The sequence below is a fragment of the Porites lutea genome, chromosome 4 (genome assembly GCF_958299795.1).
Source record: "Porites lutea chromosome 4, jaPorLute2.1, whole genome shotgun sequence".
In the NCBI taxonomy this organism is placed as follows: domain Eukaryota; kingdom Metazoa; phylum Cnidaria; class Anthozoa; order Scleractinia; family Poritidae; genus Porites; species Porites lutea.
This window is the reverse complement of record NC_133204.1, coordinates 21117300-21135083: the sequence shown is the minus strand read 5'-3', so window position 1 is coordinate 21135083 and position 17784 is coordinate 21117300. Positions and strand designations below refer to the sequence as shown.

General features: G+C 39.7%; 1 protein-coding gene across 1 annotated transcript; it reads left to right on the top strand.

Annotated features, from left to right (window-relative positions):
• The first annotated feature begins 2700 nt into the window (after positions 1–2700).
• LOC140932861 (catalase-like) lies at positions 2701–17561 on the top strand. Its single transcript, XM_073382362.1, has 14 exons — positions 2701–2830; positions 5089–5371; positions 6213–6343; positions 7248–7298; positions 8590–8769; positions 9606–9716; positions 10187–10267; positions 10612–10764; positions 12381–12516; positions 13220–13296; positions 13822–13875; positions 14259–14366; positions 15902–15973; positions 16887–17561. The coding sequence occupies exons 1-14, from the start codon at positions 2774–2776 to the stop codon at positions 16917–16919; spliced, it is 1527 nt and encodes a 508-aa protein (XP_073238463.1). The 5' UTR covers positions 2701–2773; the 3' UTR covers positions 16920–17561.
• The last annotated feature ends 223 nt before the right edge of the window (positions 17562–17784 follow it).

The window sequence follows — 17784 nt, the reverse complement described above, 5'->3', positions numbered from 1 at the left end:
TCTCCAATAAGTAGGGCGCCACTTTTACAGTGGTAATCATCTAGAGAATCTATAATAAGTTTAAAACATGTAAGAGAGGGAACTGTGCGGATCCTTTAAAAAGATTCACTTAGTCAGGGCTGCCCAAGGAGCTAAGGACAAAGCGCCATCAGGGACTACAATGGGTTCATCTCCATCAAGAAAGTCTTCAATGGGACGAATGACCGCATCATACAGTGGCTGAAAACAGTTGATAGTCTTATGCAATAGCACTAGTCCTTGATCATCGTTTCTTGCACTGGCAGTTGCGTTTACAATTTGTTCATCCAATGACCGATTCTCGCACCTAACATCGACGCCAGTCCTAATGTTTTTCAAAGTAGTTTCTTAAAGCGAAGCAAAGCAATCTTCGTGTTCACCTCCACTTTTCAGCTCCGCTACCCTAAAAATGGAGTCTTTTTCCTTGCCCAGTACCCACATATTTATCGTTTTATTTTCCAGAGCCATAACAGGGGCGGATCCAGGATTTTTTTTAGGAGGGGGTGCACTCGTCTCTTGCTCTGCTTCAACACCAATAAACCACATAGTTTTTTTCTTTTTGCAGAATACCAGTTGTATTAGAAAACCGCAGGTCATCTCAGGGGAGGGTGCGCACCCCCTGCACCCTCCCCCTAGATCCGCCCCTGCATAAAAACTGTCAAAACAGATATCTTCCATAGAATGAAACGATTGCTTCTTCAGATTCATTTCATTCGAAAACTTATTTTCCATACGTCTTCCGAAATCCAGCTCGCCCTGATAGTACCAATGGTTTCTACGCTGGATTTAAAATGAAATAAAGCTTCATTCAAACAACCCTCAACCGTCTCAATAATAGGCATGTCCTTCGCCGACCCTGTCGCCAACTTCCAATGCTCAGACAATGCTCGTAGTAATCTTTTGCTCGTTGGAAATCGTCTAGGGCAGAATAAGTATGGCTGAGATTGCCACAGGCTTACCTTGTCCTGCCCTGTCGCCGACTTCCTTGGTCATGTCTTCCTTGTGGCACTCTATTGCCCTTTCGAAGTCGCCGAAGGAGTAAAAATCCCTGCCGAGGCAACTATAAGCATGTCCTACTCCCGCCCTGTCACTGACTTCTTTGGCAATGCTCAGGTGTTCCTTTTCGTACTCTACTGCTAGTTGGAATTTGCCAAGAGATTGATAATCATTGCCGAGATTGCCATAAGCACACCCTCCTCCCGCCATGTTGCCGACTTCCCTGCCAATGCTCAGGTGTTCCGTGTGATACTCTGTTGCTAGTTGGAATTTGCTGAGGGATCTATAAGCATTGCCGAGATTGCAATAGGCACGTACCTCCTTCGCAGGCCCTTTTGCCGACTTCCTTGGCAATGCTCAGGTGTTTCTTGTGGTACTCTATTGCTAGTTGGAATTTGTCAAGGGAGTCATAAGCATTGCCGAGATTGCCATAAGCACACACGAGAAGTCCAAAGACCACTGCAAAGCTGATTTAAAACAACGCGAGTAACGTGTATTGTTTTTTATAACAATATTTCGGCTGGCCATACCAGCCTTCTTCAGGCCGGTTTACAGATGTTACTGAACTTATGTAGCGATCACAATATTATGTAGATGGAGAATGTCGCAATAAAAGGGAGAGGCGGAAATGACGTACAACATAAAAACTGGAAAGGAAAAATACCAAGGATATGGATTACAATAAATCGTCACGGCGGTTTAGGCCATGAGGTTCAAGCCAGAGTCATGGCCTTATCTATCAAATGCGACTCCCTGGCCTTACGAACTGAGTCACGTGAGGAATGAATTTTCTCTAGTGGGATTAACTGCATGTCAGTACGAGAATGGTTAGAGTGAGAGATAAAGTGTTCAGAAACAGTAGTGGGTTTAGATTTAATGTTAGTTTTGTCGACTGCACGTCTGTGTTCGTTAAATCTGTCCTTGAGACGTCGCTTAGTTTCACCTATATAATTTTTATAGTAAATTACAACGGTTACATTGAACCATGTAGATCACATTTTTAGTGTTACAAGTAATGTGTGAAGTGATAGAGCGTGTTTCACCTGTAGCCTAAAAGGTATAACTTGTGAGGACGTTAGTTATGTATGGACAAGTGGCACAGTTCTGTCCACAACGGCAGCAGCCTGGCGGAAAATGATTGGTGGAGATAACGGGTAGTTGTGCTTTAACTAAAAGGTCACGAAGATTACAGCTACGTCTGTAAGCAACAAAAGGCGGTTGCTTAAAGACGTCTTTGCAACGGTTAGAGGAGTGTAAGATGTTAAAATGTTTGCGTAGGATATTAGAAATGCGTGGAAGTGCTGGGTTATAAGTGACAACAAATGGTACAACATCGAGAAGCTTTGGGTTTAGTTCTAGCTACTTCTAGGCTATATGTTACAACCCGCACTAGTAGCGAAAAGCGCCGGCTTTGAAAACCAAAACAATGGAGGCTAAATCGCGTTTTGCTAGCTTAGGTTGTTTTAGACTGTTCACAGTCCCCTATTTTTTCGTGAGATCGTTTAGATATACCGCGTCTTACCGTCACGGGTATCTTGATTTTGAAATGTACCGAGGGGGCGGGCGTCGTACCGCACCCCCAACCCGCCCACAAAACCACTTGCCAACTTTGGCAAACAGGATCACGTGACTCTTACGCTCCTTCCCCTTCTCTTGGTTCCGTCACAGTGAAGCATCACGTACAGACACGTACATAGGAAACAGTTCGTAGATTGGTTCTAAAAAAATCACGAATAGATTAACCTAGAAGACTGACGGAATGGCTAACCGTACAAAAGCAACAGAACAGCTGAGTGAATTTGCACAATCTAAGAAGGTAATTTTTAAGCAGACTGTAGAGCCAGTATTCTCGATCGTCACTGTTCTCAGCTTCAATAATTATTCTGCAATACCATGTCACGTACATGTATTGTCCGAAGTTTTTTTTCTTATTTTGATCACTAACGTAATTTTATATGTTGTATAAAGTCTTTTGTTTTAAGTGAGTGGAGTCAGGGTAAAATATAGCATTAGATCCGCTAACTTAAGAGCAATTGCTTACATGTATTTTGTGATCTTTGTTAACTTATGGCAACCTTTCGTACAGGATTAAACCAATTAAAAAGAATTTCATGGGGTGAGATGTTCATCCCGCAGTTCTACATGTGATATATGATTTTCATTATTACAGTTTTATCATTAAACACTCAGTGTGTCATTCTGACCACAGGCCGTATAAGCCACTGGCTTTGGCTTTACTGAGTTTGTACTATATGAGCGATGGAATAATAAAGTTAAAGTTAAGTTAAAAGTCGTCCCCGATAGACCGGGGCTAGTGGATTTTGCTATCGGGCTAGTGATTTTTGTTCTTAACTTGCCCGACGGGCAAGTGCTGTTTTTTTGGGAAATTCAAATTACAGAAGGATTGTAATCAATCCTGCTGATCAAAAAGGGTTTGGGGGCTAGTTGAAATGACTTGTTGGCTAGTACATGCTAGCTACAGCTTGCCCGAAAGGCAGGCTGTAAAATTGACTTTCTTTGCACCCTGACACTATCAATATTTATGCCATGTGTATAGTTATGTTGACTCATAGGTTTATGTACAGGGCCGGGCAGGGTCAGAATCAGAACATTTCAAAGTAGACAGACTGCAAATTATAGTAGTGGCTAACAAATATATCTACATGTCCCAACTGTTCATCAATAGGATGCCTAAAATGCGTGCAATTCCACAATTGGTTTCGGCTCCATTAAATCCTATACCAATTGCATAACATTTTAGAAGGAGCCACCCACCGTGTGAGCACAGTCGCGGAAAACACATATAAGTGAGGAAAATAAGGCAAAGCAAAACTGAGATGTTATTAAACGAAGTAAATGTACACGCAACTTAAATAAGTAAATAATGCATTCGCCCAAAATTAAATTGCGCGTGCACACGTACCAATATACAACTGAAATAAAAATCCAAGTAATAAATAAGCAATGTAAAGATACAATGGTGCAATTTAAGCCTGGATTGCTAATCTCATCTCCTGAAGGGCTGCACCATACTTCTCGGCGATAAGACCATGGCGATTGACGAATTTATTAAATGAGTTCTGAAGTCGATTGGTTTCAAAGCCTTGTTGTCGGAGACGTAATGAAGGTCTGCGGAGTCCATTTATGAAGTCAACTTTGGACGTGCAAATTCTAGCATATCTCACCAGTTGAGATATGTAAACACTGTAAGCTGGATTCAATACCATTCAAACTTATTCTAACAAGAAAAACAGACATGCAAAGTCACTATGTCTGGTCAGTGTTATTAAACTACCGGTAATATCATTAAATGAAGGATGATCATTGCAGTTATATACGTAACTTTTGCAGTTGCGAAAAGAAAGCCAGAGAAAAATTCAGGTTTGTACGGGATTCAAACCCTTGACCTCTGCGATACCGGTGCAGTGCTCTACCATTTAAGCTAACAAGCCAACTGGGAGCAGGTCATTGAATTGGTTTGTTATAAACCTGTGAAAGGATGATGATGAAGTTTTGAATATATGAAAATCATATATGTGAACTGCTAAGTGAAAACTTAAATGAAGGATGATCATCACCGTTATTTACGCAACTTTTGCAATTGCAAAAAGAAAGCCTGAAAAAAATTCAGGCTTGTGCGGGATTCAGGCTTTTTTTTCGTAACTGCGATGAAGAACTAAATGAAGGATGATCATCACAGTTATATACGCAACTTTTCCAGTTGCAAAAAGGAAGCCTGAAAAAAATTCAGGCTTGTGCGGGATTCAGGCTTTTTTTTCGCAACTGGAAAAGTTGCGTATATAACTGCGATGATCATCCTCCATTTAATTCTTCACTCCGCAGTTCACATACACTGTATATGATTTTCATATGTTCAAAACAGTAATATCATTGTTAAAACGTGATATAACATACAATAGGTCAAAGGTGAACAGCAAATTCTGCAACTTGTGTACAGTAGTTAATTTATGGAGTCATGAATTAAGAGTAAAGCATTGAGAGAAAAAACATGCTGATTAACTTATAAGGTATTGCCTCTAATCATAATACTCAGAGATGTATTTGTCCTTTCAGACACCTGATGTCCTCACCACTGGAAATGGGTGCCCTGTGGATACTAAGACGGCAACTATGACTGTGGGTCCTAGGGGACCTGTGTTACTTCAAGATGTCCAATTCCTGGATGAGATGAGTCATTTTGACAGAGAAAGAATCCCTGAGAGAGTGGTACATGCAAAAGGTGGTGGAGCATTTGGCTACTTTGAAGTCACTCATGATATCAGCCGATACTGTAAGGCAAAGATATTTGACAGAGTTGGCAAAAGAACTCCTTGTGTTGTACGCTTCTCTACAGTGGGTAGGTATAATAATATTATACTGTTATTATAAAGGAAAGCCAAAAAATTCAGGTAAATAATATTCAGGTTTATTTCTTTTGATCATTTACCTGCTTAATCATAGAATGTAAATTATTCAGGGAGCTGAACAACACAACCAGTTGGTTAACTTAGCCTCTTAGCTTGCTCATCAGTTATTTTCATTTAATTTGATTAATGATCTTTTCTTAGTATGTTCCTCTACAAGATGGTAATATCAACCATTTACGTCGATAAAAGCATAATAAAGATAATTCTGTTCTATTCTATTTTATTCAAATGTACACAGTTCAGAAGCTATATTGCCAGTCAATAAACTGTGTTTTAATTGGTAGAAACAGCATATTCAATGTTATTGATGCATGTCAGCAGTTCGGGAGAATTTTTTATCTTTTGTTTAGAAGAACAAAGTGGGACCAAAAAGGCATTAAATAGTGAATAATAAAAGCAAAAGCTAAGTTTCAGAAATGAGCTTTCAGCAAGCAAGGTAATGCGTGGTCGGTATGTCTGTTAATTGCTTATTTTTCAGCTGTACTATAGGGTCAGAATTCTGGAAGGAAAAAAAGACATGACAAAAACATTAAAGCTTGAGTGTAAATATGAAGTTTTTTCATATGCACAACCCAGCTTGATCCCCCTCTTTTTAACACTGCATAATTTAGCACCTTAGTGGTGCTTGTTCAGTTGGTACTTGTGTCATTGGATTTAACAGTCAGGTTTTTTTCCTGGATCCTCACATACATGCTCTGTGATCCTGCTAAGCACACTCCTGGGAGGGTTAATTTTGTTGATTCAACTGTACAATATAATATATAATTTCAGGTGGTGAGTCTGGAAGTGCTGACACAGCTCGTGATCCTCGTGGTTTTGCCATGAAGTTCTACACAGAGGAAGGCAACTGGGACTTGGTTGGAAATAATACTCCAATATTCTTTATCAGAGATCCAATACTGGTACATATATTCAAATGAAATAAATATTTATGATCTGTAACTCTTATAGGGCTTTGCTTTTTGTAGCATGCTATTTAAAAATTACAGTAGACTTGGACATTTCAAGTATTTCTTAAACAGGAATGCTCTTACAGTGGCATTTAAGTCTCACTTGCCTCAAGATTAGATCGAGAAATGAGGAGGCAATTAATTCTACACGAAACAGGATTTACTTTCTAAAGGTTTTTCATTCCCTACTTCTGGATATTTACTTTTTGTTTCTGAATTGATTAAGTACATGTGTTAGCGACGACCGGAAATACGTCTGCGGTCGTAGGCTATACATGTGTATAAATACATGAAAATTCAGAGGCCTCAATTCCAGAGAAACTATGTCATTGCCTGGAAATTCCTGGGGGGAGGGGGGGTCATCAAAGACCCCCCTGGAATGGAAAATCCTGGGGGGTGGGGGGGGGGATGCAAATCAAAGAGTCTTCCATGGGGGGGGTTCTTTTTTTTGACCACCGAAGTGTTCACTTGGCAATGCTTTTAAGAGATAGAATTAATTTTGTGGACAGTCCCGATCTGGAAAAGCTCTAAACCTAAGCTTTCTTCGCAAAACATGCGTGGCTGCAGTCACGCAACGATTATTATTCCCAGTTTGCACCTTCCCCTCTGGGAATGCCTGAGACCACAACAGTTGTTTTGTGTACAAAATATGACTGAAAAAAAACACTTGCAGATTATGAGTCTCGCTGCTTATGCAATGGAGACTAATTAGAATTAATAAGTAAAGAAAGTTAGTGTGCACTTGCCAAAGCTGTAGCCAACTGTTGTTAAATAATTAATTATTAATAACAAATATTTATTATGCATATCATAATTATGAATATGAAGGTGATAACTTTGGTTTTTTCACTTATAGTTCCCTAGCTTCATTCACACTCAGAAGAGGAATCCAGTCACTCACCTTAAGGTAAAGTATGTAATTTTCATAAAGAAGTACAAGCATATACCCTAAATTTCACTCAATATTGGTCTCCAAGTATCAGTTATATATATATATAAATAAATGTTAGGGCAATGTCTTATTAATTCTTAAAAGCACACCCTTTGTAATTAAGCCTTTTCAGCCCAATTCAACATTTTAGTGCCCAACATTTAAATTCATTTCTCCTTTTAATAACACTGCTAGATCAATCAAATAGTAATAGTGGTTTTACATATAAGAAATAAAGAAATGATCAACAAGTGAAAAAGTTTATGATTGTTTAGCAGATCATTCTCCTCACCAGTACCATACATGTATGTTATGGGGATGGTTTAAATTATATTTTTCTTTGTCTTAAACTCATTAATACGTACATATCATACATTACCATACCCCAAAACAAAGGGAAAGAAAATTAAACCAAGGATAAAATTAAACCACAAGAAATACTACATCGTGCTGATTTAAGAGTTTCAAGCGAGGGGGCTTTAGAACCCTAATGAAGACCACAGAAATGCAAGTTAAGTCCAAGAAAACTGAAAACCACAGACTGGAATGATCAAAAAGAGCAAATTCATAGATCTTACTCTGGCTTTGAAAAGGTCTTAATACATGTTGCAGTTATTTTTTTATCTCAGGTAATTTTTGCCTTTCTTTTGTTTTTGGTTATGGTAGTGTATGCTATAGTCTCCCTCACAGCGGTTTTTTGGATGTCACGCAACGCTCCCAATTTCAATTTCGCACAATTGACCTCAAATCACATCTGATCGCACTATTTGGGGGAGCATTGCGTGACATCCAAAAAACGTCTGCGAGGGAGACTATGTATGCTAGTGAAGTTTAAACAAAGGAAAAATAAAAATTACCTACAGCATATATACATGTAGACTTCAATCCTTATCACTGATTCAAAACTTTCGGAAATGTTTATGGATATACTTAGTAAAAAAAATCAGAAACAGGTTATAAGCACTTAGAAGAAACCCCAAAGTGAAAAAAAATTAATTAGTGTTAAAGAAGAACCAACAAAAGAATGATTAAAAATTAAAAATAAAAAAATACTGTGAATGCTGAGGATGTAAAATAAAGCAAACAAAATTCAAGTTCAATTTTGAGGCCAAAGACCAACAACCCAAGCCATTTAAAACTGTTCAATGTTGCCAGTCATAGTCACCTGCACAATAGATTGGTATGACCAGCAAAATGACATTTGCTTTTGTCTGTACTCATACTTAAAAAAATAACAAAAGTTAACTTGGAAACAAAATGTTTGCAGGATCCTGATATGTTCTGGGATTTTATAACTTTGCGCCCAGAGACCACTCATCAAGTATGCTTCCTGTTCAGTGATCGAGGAATTCCTGATGGATATCAACACATGAATGGATATGGAAGTCACACATTCAAGCTATTGAGTGACAAAGGAGATGCTGTCTACTGCAAGTTCCATGTGAAGGTACAGTGTCTGAGTTAGATGTAGTGTTATCTGTTGAATCAAAGCCATGCATAACTGCAATAAGTGTTCAGCTTTGCTATTATTAGCTACAAGTGTAAGGTCATGTTGTTCAGGGACCTGTAGCCTGTTCACAGATCCTCTATTTTCTCTTTTTAGGGATTGTCGTGTCTGTGTTTGGAAATGCTCGCTCTTGCATGCTTATCGATTTTCGAATAGGGACCAACTGTTTCAACCAAAACTTTGAAAAGTACTAGCAAGAAAATGTACAGCTGTGCTGGTAATGTACTTGAACTTTTCACTGATAAATGGCCAGGCCCAAAACCTTTGGAAAACAAAACAATCCATTTTGTTCATTTTAATTCTATGGCACTCCTTGCATAGAAATGGTTTAGTCATTAGAGCATTTGACTGTAGAGCGGGAGATTGCAGGTTCGATTCCTAGGACCAGACTAATACTCTGGGTCTTAAAATAACTGAGAAATGAAGATACATATACTGCCTTTGCCCTGCAAACAGCTGGACCTTTGCATAGCTTGGGTGACCATGTAAACTAGCGGTCCCCTCTCCAGTAGGAGACATAAAAAATTAGTGTCCTTCAGGGGAGGGGCCCACCCCCACCACCTCCCTAATTTTTAGACCAAACTGAGGCCTGAAGGGCTGAAAAAAAATTTTTTGGAGACCACCCCCTTATCTCAGGGTCTGGATGACCGTCCCCCTGCTATCTGAAGGTCTGGACCCGCCACTGCCTCAATTGGTACTTTTGTGCTAAATACATCAACACACAAAGAAAGTGCTTTTTTGAGATATTAGATGTTTGTTTGTTTTTGTTTTCATAGACTGACCAGGGAGTGAAATGTGTGCCTGCTGATAAAGCAGAACAGATAGCTGGTTCTGATCCTGACTATAACAACAGGAAACTCTTCAATGCCATTGCCAGTGGAGATCCTGTGAGTTACATGAAAGGACAGAGGGAGGGCACTAACATTTGGGATGAGTTGTTATGCTGACTTATTATAGTCTTTGTTGGACTGGAAGGGTTATCTTTAAGTTTGAAGATGAACCATCCTCGGCAAGTTTTTTTCTTTCAAGAGACTTTTATGGTGGAACTTCTTCTTGTTGTATTCTTATCTCCTTGCACTTGTTCTTCTTGTTTTGTTATCTCCTCTTTCTTCTATCTTTGAACTGAATGTTAGTGAAAACCAAGTTAAAAGAAAGCCTCTGTAACAAATCCCTCATTGCAAGAAACAACAAGCTTTGCTGTAGTTACAGTGAAATATATGGGACAGAACAACCAGAATTATACAATGACTGTGAACTGGAAAAATTGTCAAAGATTTAAATCATTATGTCTTCCAATGTACAAGCTATCGTGACTTGTATTCATGTAAAAATTTTATTTCTTATGTTTGTTGATCAGCCGTCATGGACAATGTACATTCAAGTGATGACTTTTGAAGAGGCTGAGAAATTCAGATGGAACCCATTTGACCTGACAAAGGTAAAATCATGTCTGAGTGTCATGTTATATAACACACAAGTGTCCTTCTGACCTCTAGCGCGCACACCTTAGTTGTGAGTCCCATGATTTCTGACATACAGAACAAGGCAATTCATCTTTTAAATCATCTTAAATTACTCTCTTTCTAATAACCTCTGAAGGAAAAACTACATGTATAAGACTTAGAACCTTCAAACAACAACCCCAACTCCAACCCCTTAATCAGGTCTAAATGGCATCTTCAATATCCCTTTGGGTGATAATATTATAATTATACAGGGATTGGGTCAGAGATCCTGCCTGATGCCTTGCTGAGATTGATCTTTGTTTTTGTTGGTTTTCAGATCTGGCCACATTCTGAGTACCCTCTGATCCCTGTAGGCAAGATGGTGCTTAACCGTAACCCCAAGAACTACTTTGCAGAGATTGAACAGAGTGCTTTCAACCCTGCCAGCATGGTTCCTGGAATTGAACCATCCCCAGATAAGATGCTTCAGGTATAATTATTATGATCATAGTGCAAAGGTGTTCGTTTTATAGCTACCCTAAATGAAAAGCTAGCTCGCAGGGCTCCGATGAGGCCCAGGGACTATTCACATGATACCATCGGGCAAATTAAGTACAGAATTCACCAGCCCAGTAGCAAAATCCACTACCCCCGGGTTATTGGGCACTACTTTCTTTGCACGCTGTACCTGACAGCTCTTGCACCGACACGAAAACCATACCGGAAACGGGCATCTGTTCACACAAAAGAACGGTGGTTTCGGCGCGATTTCTGTAACCGAGCAAAGCTGAGCTGCGCTTATCTTGAAACTGGATCATCACATATCAGATCGTCACATATTTGGACCGTACCGGAAGTAAATGAGTGGTAGCCTGCGAAAACAGCCGTTTCGCCTCGCTCTTGGCCGCTAGGGACGTTTCGCGCGGAGGAACGTTTGCGACTCAGCGACAGAAATTCCATACTGATGACGTAAATCAATGTTTACATGTTAATATATCCGGTAGTCATGGGTTCCACATCCAAATTTGTTCAATTTTACGTTTCTTCTGGTCGGTTTTACTAAAGTGTTGTGTTCATCTGCGGACGAGCTCCAGTAAAACTCAAATGCTTCTTCCAGAGAAGAATATATTCCATTAATTTTGACTGTTTTGTTAGCGATTCATCGCGTTTTCATTTGACCTTCGTGGCCTTTTGTCTGTAATTCGTAAACAAGATCTAAAACAATGTAATTACTCCGTTGACCAATCAGCGCTTCTGACCGGATTCCGGACAGATTTTAGTCATCAGTATGGAATTTCTGTCGCTGAGTCGCAGACGTTTTTTTTTCGCGAAACGTCCTCAGCGGTGAAGTCAAGAGAGGAGAAACGTCTGTTTTTGCAGGCTAAATGAGTGGGAGCGAGAACTGGAACCTGCTGAGACGGAAGTAAATATTCAAAAGTGAGGATTAGGATTTGCCGTAGCCTCCCACGCAGACAGGAATGCGTGACGAACCCCTAAGAACGTCTGCGTGGGAGGCTAGATATATGCCGTCGGTTGCATCCAAACGTGGACACGAGACAAAGAAACATGTTCTAACAGACGTGACGGTTTTTGCCGCCAAACATTTGAAGTTTAACAGCCATTAAAGCAAACTGCCGTGCCAAAGGTAAGTTGTTTATAAGTTTTTGATCAGCGCGTGTTGCTCATATTTCATTTTTCTCAACTTTGAGGCATATTTCTCGCTCAGAAACAGCACACCTGCCTCCAAAAATTATTCTTAACATCTAAAAATTCTTGCAAAGAATATTTTGTTAAGCGAAAACAATCAAGCCGACAACAGCCGCCTACTCCAAACTTCAAATGTTTGGCGGCAAAATATGTCATGTTTGCACTCAATTAGAACATGTGTTTTTCCTCGCATGTACACGCTAAGATGCAACCGACGGTAGTTCACTTAACCAACTCGGCCAACCGCCATGGTACGATGTTTAATGTGATGAACGACTTGCTCTAGTTGTGTGCCTTTACTGTTCGCACTTTACCGACTAACTTTTCGCATCAGCACGAGAAGCTATCTGATGTACTGAGTGAGACAGATCCAAAATCACAATATTTTATGCCTTGCAGGGCCGTCTGTTTTCTTACCACGACACTCATCTTCACCGATTGGGAACCAACTACCTTCAGCTGCCAGTGAACTGTCCTTACAGAACCAGAGTCACTAACTACCAGAGGGATGGGCCACAAACATTTGACAACCAAGGTATACTTAAGAGTACAATTTTCAATTGTATTTTTTTTGTCAATATTGACATGAAATAATACTTTCAATTGAGTTGGTTATTCACGTTTATTTGTGCTACAGTGAAAGGCTGTAGAAGATCTCTGCAGTTTCTTGGCTTTAAAAAGCCGAATTGTTAGAGGGACGATTATAACTGATCTCGGGTTAGTTGCCATGAAAGCTCGTACCTTCTCATTGTTGGTAGTTAGCCTATTATTAGAGGCTGGCAGGGTTTCGGGCAACTTGGCCCTGGAATATTATTGCTGGGATTTGTTCTCTTCCATAACAAAGACTTGTGAGATAACTAAATTCTTCGATACATGTCATATAGTAAGGAGTGCCCCATTCACACCAAAGCTGTTTAAACATGTTTAAAAAATCCATTTGAATTATTAAATTTGTAAAAGCCGGTGTTTAAGGTTTGCATTACTGTTTCTCATTCTTTTAAACCTACATGAAGTTTAAGTAAACATGTTTAGTGAGTGTGAATCAATGGGGCATAGTATTATATTGGCGCATGCCATCTGAACATTGTGGGTCTTACGAATAAGACGTATTATGATTATATCCGTTGACCGGAGTACTTTGTGAAGCAGAATTCCAAGTGAGGCCTGGAAGGGCTATTGACAAGTGTTGTCTGATTTGCAGGACATTTAACTGTTTCGTTTTTATTTTTCCATCTCAGAGGGTGCCCCGAACTACTTTCCTAACAGCTTCACTGGTCCTTTGGATGACTTGAAGTACTCACCTCAAACTGTTAAGGTACAAGTTAGAGCTGTATAGAAGTGATAAATGCTGCCGCTCACATTTTTATCCAAGTTCATTTGTCTAGAAAGGCACCGGCCTTGCTCAGTCCCCTGTCACATGACCAAATGTTTCATGTTTCCTGGTGCAGTCGTCATCTCGAAAAAGGCAAAGTGATGTCGGAAGTTTTAACCCCGTTTCTGTGGAATAAATTCATTTCTTGCAATAGAAGACATCACCGTTTGCAAACATTGTTTTTGGTTTTCAACTTTACAACGAGTGAAACAAATAAATCTTTTGTTACAAGAACCAATGCGCTTCTGGTTGACACATTCATATCAATAGATGACGTCAGCATGAGTATCGCTGTAGAAGAAGGTTGTTTTAATTGTGGGAGATACAAGAATCGAGAATTGCACCGGCTATCCCTGTTGATGTTATTTGGGTAAAGTCTTATACGAATAGCCTCCTTAACCCCGGCTGATGGGAGCAACAGTATGATTCCGATCAGTAAACTATACTTGTTTTATTTTTGTATCTTAGGTGACAGGTGACGTGGCGCGTTACAACACAGCCGACGATGATAACTTTTCTCAGGTTCGTACTTCCACAACTGTTTTTAGACTTGCTACAAGTCGACTTTTCATGAGTTCTTACGAACGAGCTTTTTGCCTGAAAGGATTTGGATCATATTTTAAATTCACGCGGGAAAAAATGATTGACATATGCTGTGTCGAAAGTGGCGTCAAATATCACTCCTTCTATTGGTGAATTGTCATCACGGCACCGGTAGAAATTTCAACCAATAAATTTCGCATAAACTTGTGTAAAAAGTCTTTTAAAATGGCATAATCAACCAGAGAAAAATTAAAGGACTTTTTGAAAGTCTTAACTGTTATTTGCAGTAGATATTGACTCGAATTTACCAGAAACAGACATTAATGCCGTGTAATGACTTGTTTTGCATTTCCCGAACGCAGGTGACGACTTTTTGGAGCAAAGTTCTGAATGAAGCGGAGAGAACAAGACTGGTTAACAACATTGCAGGACATCTTAAGGACGCTAAGGAGTTCATTCAAAAAAGAGCGGTAAGTTAACCATCCTCGTACATGCATTCCGAGTAAAGAGGATTTGTGGTCTTGGAAATCAGTCAATGTAATTACAACATCATATGAGAGAGTAGGGAGGGGTGGTTAACAGCTGGGTTAAGATAACCCTGAGTGAGTGCGAAATTTGAATTCAGATATGAAAGCTTAAAAAGCAAATTCAGTTTGATGATGGGATAAAAAAGGTAAGGTAAAGGTGCAAACGAGCTAAAGTCCCAAACGGCCGGAGCTTATCCCGGTTTCCTACTCCCCCCTGGACGGGCTGCTAGTCCATCGCAGGGTTACCCCCCAGCAGTATGTTGTCGGCATCGATTTACACACCTGGGCTGGGTTGTTCAAAGCTGGGTGAAGATAACCTAGGGTTAGTCTGAGTTAATTCAAAGTTACAATTAAGCTTAATTCGTTTTGGCTACAATTTGATGATTCGAAGCTCTCAAAAGACCGCAGAAAAGTATCCGAAAAAATGCTTTTGAACAAACGAAAAGAAACCCGGATTAAAATTTAATCCCGGGTGAGCGCTAATCAACAATAACAACTGGGTCTGGGTGAAGAGAGACAAAGTGGAGTTAAGTTTCTTGTCTAAGGAAACAACGCGAAGGGAGAGGCTTGAACCCCTGACCTCCGGATCCGGAGTTCGAAGTGATAACTGCTCGATCACACACGCCTCGACAATGGGATGCTCTTTAAAAAAATGGGAAAATTATCCAAGAAATTGCTTTTGAACAAAAGTAAAAGAACCCCGGATTAAAATTTAACCCCAGGTTACAGATTATCGGTCCTTGAACAACTGGGGCCAGGGGCCCGTTTCTTGAAAGTCCCGATAATTAACGGGCGCGCAAAGCTGTTGTTGTTTACATGCAAGAGAGAGGTTTCAATAGTTTGACACCTAACATGACAAAAAAACTATATAATGAAACAAAATGCAGTAGTTTGCTAGCCAGGACCCGTGCTTTTATTCTTGATATTTCGATTTGAATATTTGATTTTGGCGGCCCGAAAAGTTAGCGGGACTTTCGAGAAACCGGCCCCAGAAGTGCAAGGAATCGAGGATCGCTAGCGCTTTTCATGATATCGAGGACAACAGGTGCCTGTTTTCGAGTAAGTGGGGAAACCTGCATGTTGCTTTTTCTCTTCTCAAAATTAATATTGCAAAAAACCCCGACAGTTTTCATTATCAAGAGTATTTATATATGGAAATTCATATGTTCATCATTTCTAGTATTTAAGCTCTTGCATAACTTGATATCATGCCCAATCTAAGCAGCCTTGATACATTCTCTCCTTTAACGTGGTCGCGCCGCCTGCCGGAAATCAGTTTACTTACCAAGCGAAACGAAAATTGAGCGTGATCTCAGGTTAGGTCTTGCAAAACTTTTGCTGTGTACTCCATTTTGATGTCGAAAACTGCGTAACCCTGATAACAATTTTAGAATTTTTAGTGTCTGGTAGTTCTGACGTCCAAGTAGTTATGCAGTGTACATCTTTAGTGGCTATATAGATCTGTACTTTTGTTTTAGGTGCGTAACTTTAGTCAAGTTTCTCCTGAGTTTGGTCGCCGTTTGACTGAGGCCTTAGCCAAGTTTCAGACGGTAGGTATCTGCAACAGGCTTAACCCTTACGGAGAACTTATTTTTATCGCATTAATGAATATTTATTTTTATTATGATTTATTGCTGAATCCACCAGTGGGCAAGGTGAAGCGAATCCTGTGTTTTGATTGGTTACTGTGTACTTGAGCGGGCAAGATAAGCTTTATAAGCAAAGACGTTTTTGAGCGACGCACGTCAACCGGAAGTGGACTTTTTTCATTCTTGAGTGGTATTTTTGCCCAAATTTTTGGACAAATCGTCCCTATAATAGGAAAGAGACCAAGAAAGACATATTTGGTATTGTCAATTTATTTTAAAATGAAAAAGATGTCACTTCCGGTTGACGTTCGTTGCTCAAAAACGCCTTTGATTGATCTCCCTAATGACCAAGCTCGTTCGGTCAAGATGACTGGTTATTGGCTTCGTTCTTTTTTGCTTTTATGTTGTCATCGACCTCACGGTTCATAAAAGCGAGAAAAAGAACTTGGTCAGTATTCAGCCGTATAGACCCAGGCGTGGTCAATAAATCCTCATACATCCTTACCGCACGGTGTCACACGGTGCGTCAACTCACCCAACCGCTGTCATTTTGTGTCCCTCTTTACTCCCCCTCCCCCCTCAACTAGACCGATATAAGTGAGAAATGTCACACCAAAACTTAGTCGATCACATCGATTTAAAGTCGAACACCACTCCCTGACTCAAAATAGAAGATACGAAACAAAAGCTCTATTGCCTTCCAAAATTGCAACCACAGTAATAGGCGGAGGGTGGTGTGGGGTGTTGGGTGTCCTGTGTTAACACTTAGCAGTGAAGGCAGTAGCAAGTGAAGACGTAGGGAGACTACTCTTGCAGACAAATTACGTGAAGAAACGGAAAAAGAAGAGGCTAATTGTTGTCCTTCCTATTTCAGCACAAGGGAATTTCCGCACAAGCAAGTCTTTAAGATGGGACTGAAGCTACAGCATACTGCTTCCAACAGAAGTCTCAGTTTAGCTATGTACTGACAGGAAAGTGTTTCATCCCCATTTGATTCTTTGTGTTGAATTATTTTGTGTCGGTTAGTTAACAGGGACTGAAGGGCTTATAGAAACTTTAAGTGGATCAATTCCTGTCTTGATGAAATATAACCTGTTTTATCATACTTAAAGAAGGCTTGAGAGCTGCATTTAAAAACAAAAGACGTAACAATTTATTGTAAACACACGTTTTTAAGCTGATTATCTTGGTGTTGGTTCATTTGGAGGATGTCTTCTGGGTTTGGGTGTCTTTCTCAGACTCATTAATAACTGACTTTACCTGACTGTGACCAGTGGTCACAAAAGAAACCTTTCAAACAAGTGTGTTTGTGTATTAACGCTGTTTGAGGTTATTACTGAAAAGGTAGTCAAGTTCATAACGTATCAATAAACTTGGACTTGTCTACATATTTCTAGTCTCTTGTTGAACGACCACTTGACTGTATTTAGAACTGTTTGCAAGTTCTTATCTCACCCTTGGTAATTTTATAGTTGCATTATTAAAAAAGGCACACCAAAAAAAATTGATTCGAAGCATTTTTTAATAAAGGTGGGTGATTTTTGAGAAAGTATTTTTGTTTGGTGTCTATTGCGTGTGTCCCAGTCTTCATTTTATCCTGAAACTAATTAAGATTTTTACGGGTTATTGTCAAGTATTTTGTAGGAGTCGTTCCTTACAAAGCAAAGATAGGCTAGAGGTCTAACGCTCCCTCGGTGAGGATAAGCTACCAACTTCCTAAAATACCAACTGACATTCTTACAGAGCTTTAGAAGGACTCTGTATTTTGTAAT

Excerpts from the sequence above, each read along its gene's own strand:
- LOC140932861 (XM_073382362.1), top strand. The coding sequence starts at position 2,774 with ATGGCTAACCGTACAAAAGCAACAGAACAGCTGAGTGAATTTGCACAA. Across the intron at positions 7,299-8,589 it reads ATCCAGTCACTCACCTTAAG|GATCCTGATATGTTCTGGGA; the intron begins GTAAAGTATGTA and ends AAATGTTTGCAG. Across the intron at positions 13,876-14,258 it reads ACGATGATAACTTTTCTCAG|GTGACGACTTTTTGGAGCAA; the intron begins GTTCGTACTTCC and ends TCCCGAACGCAG.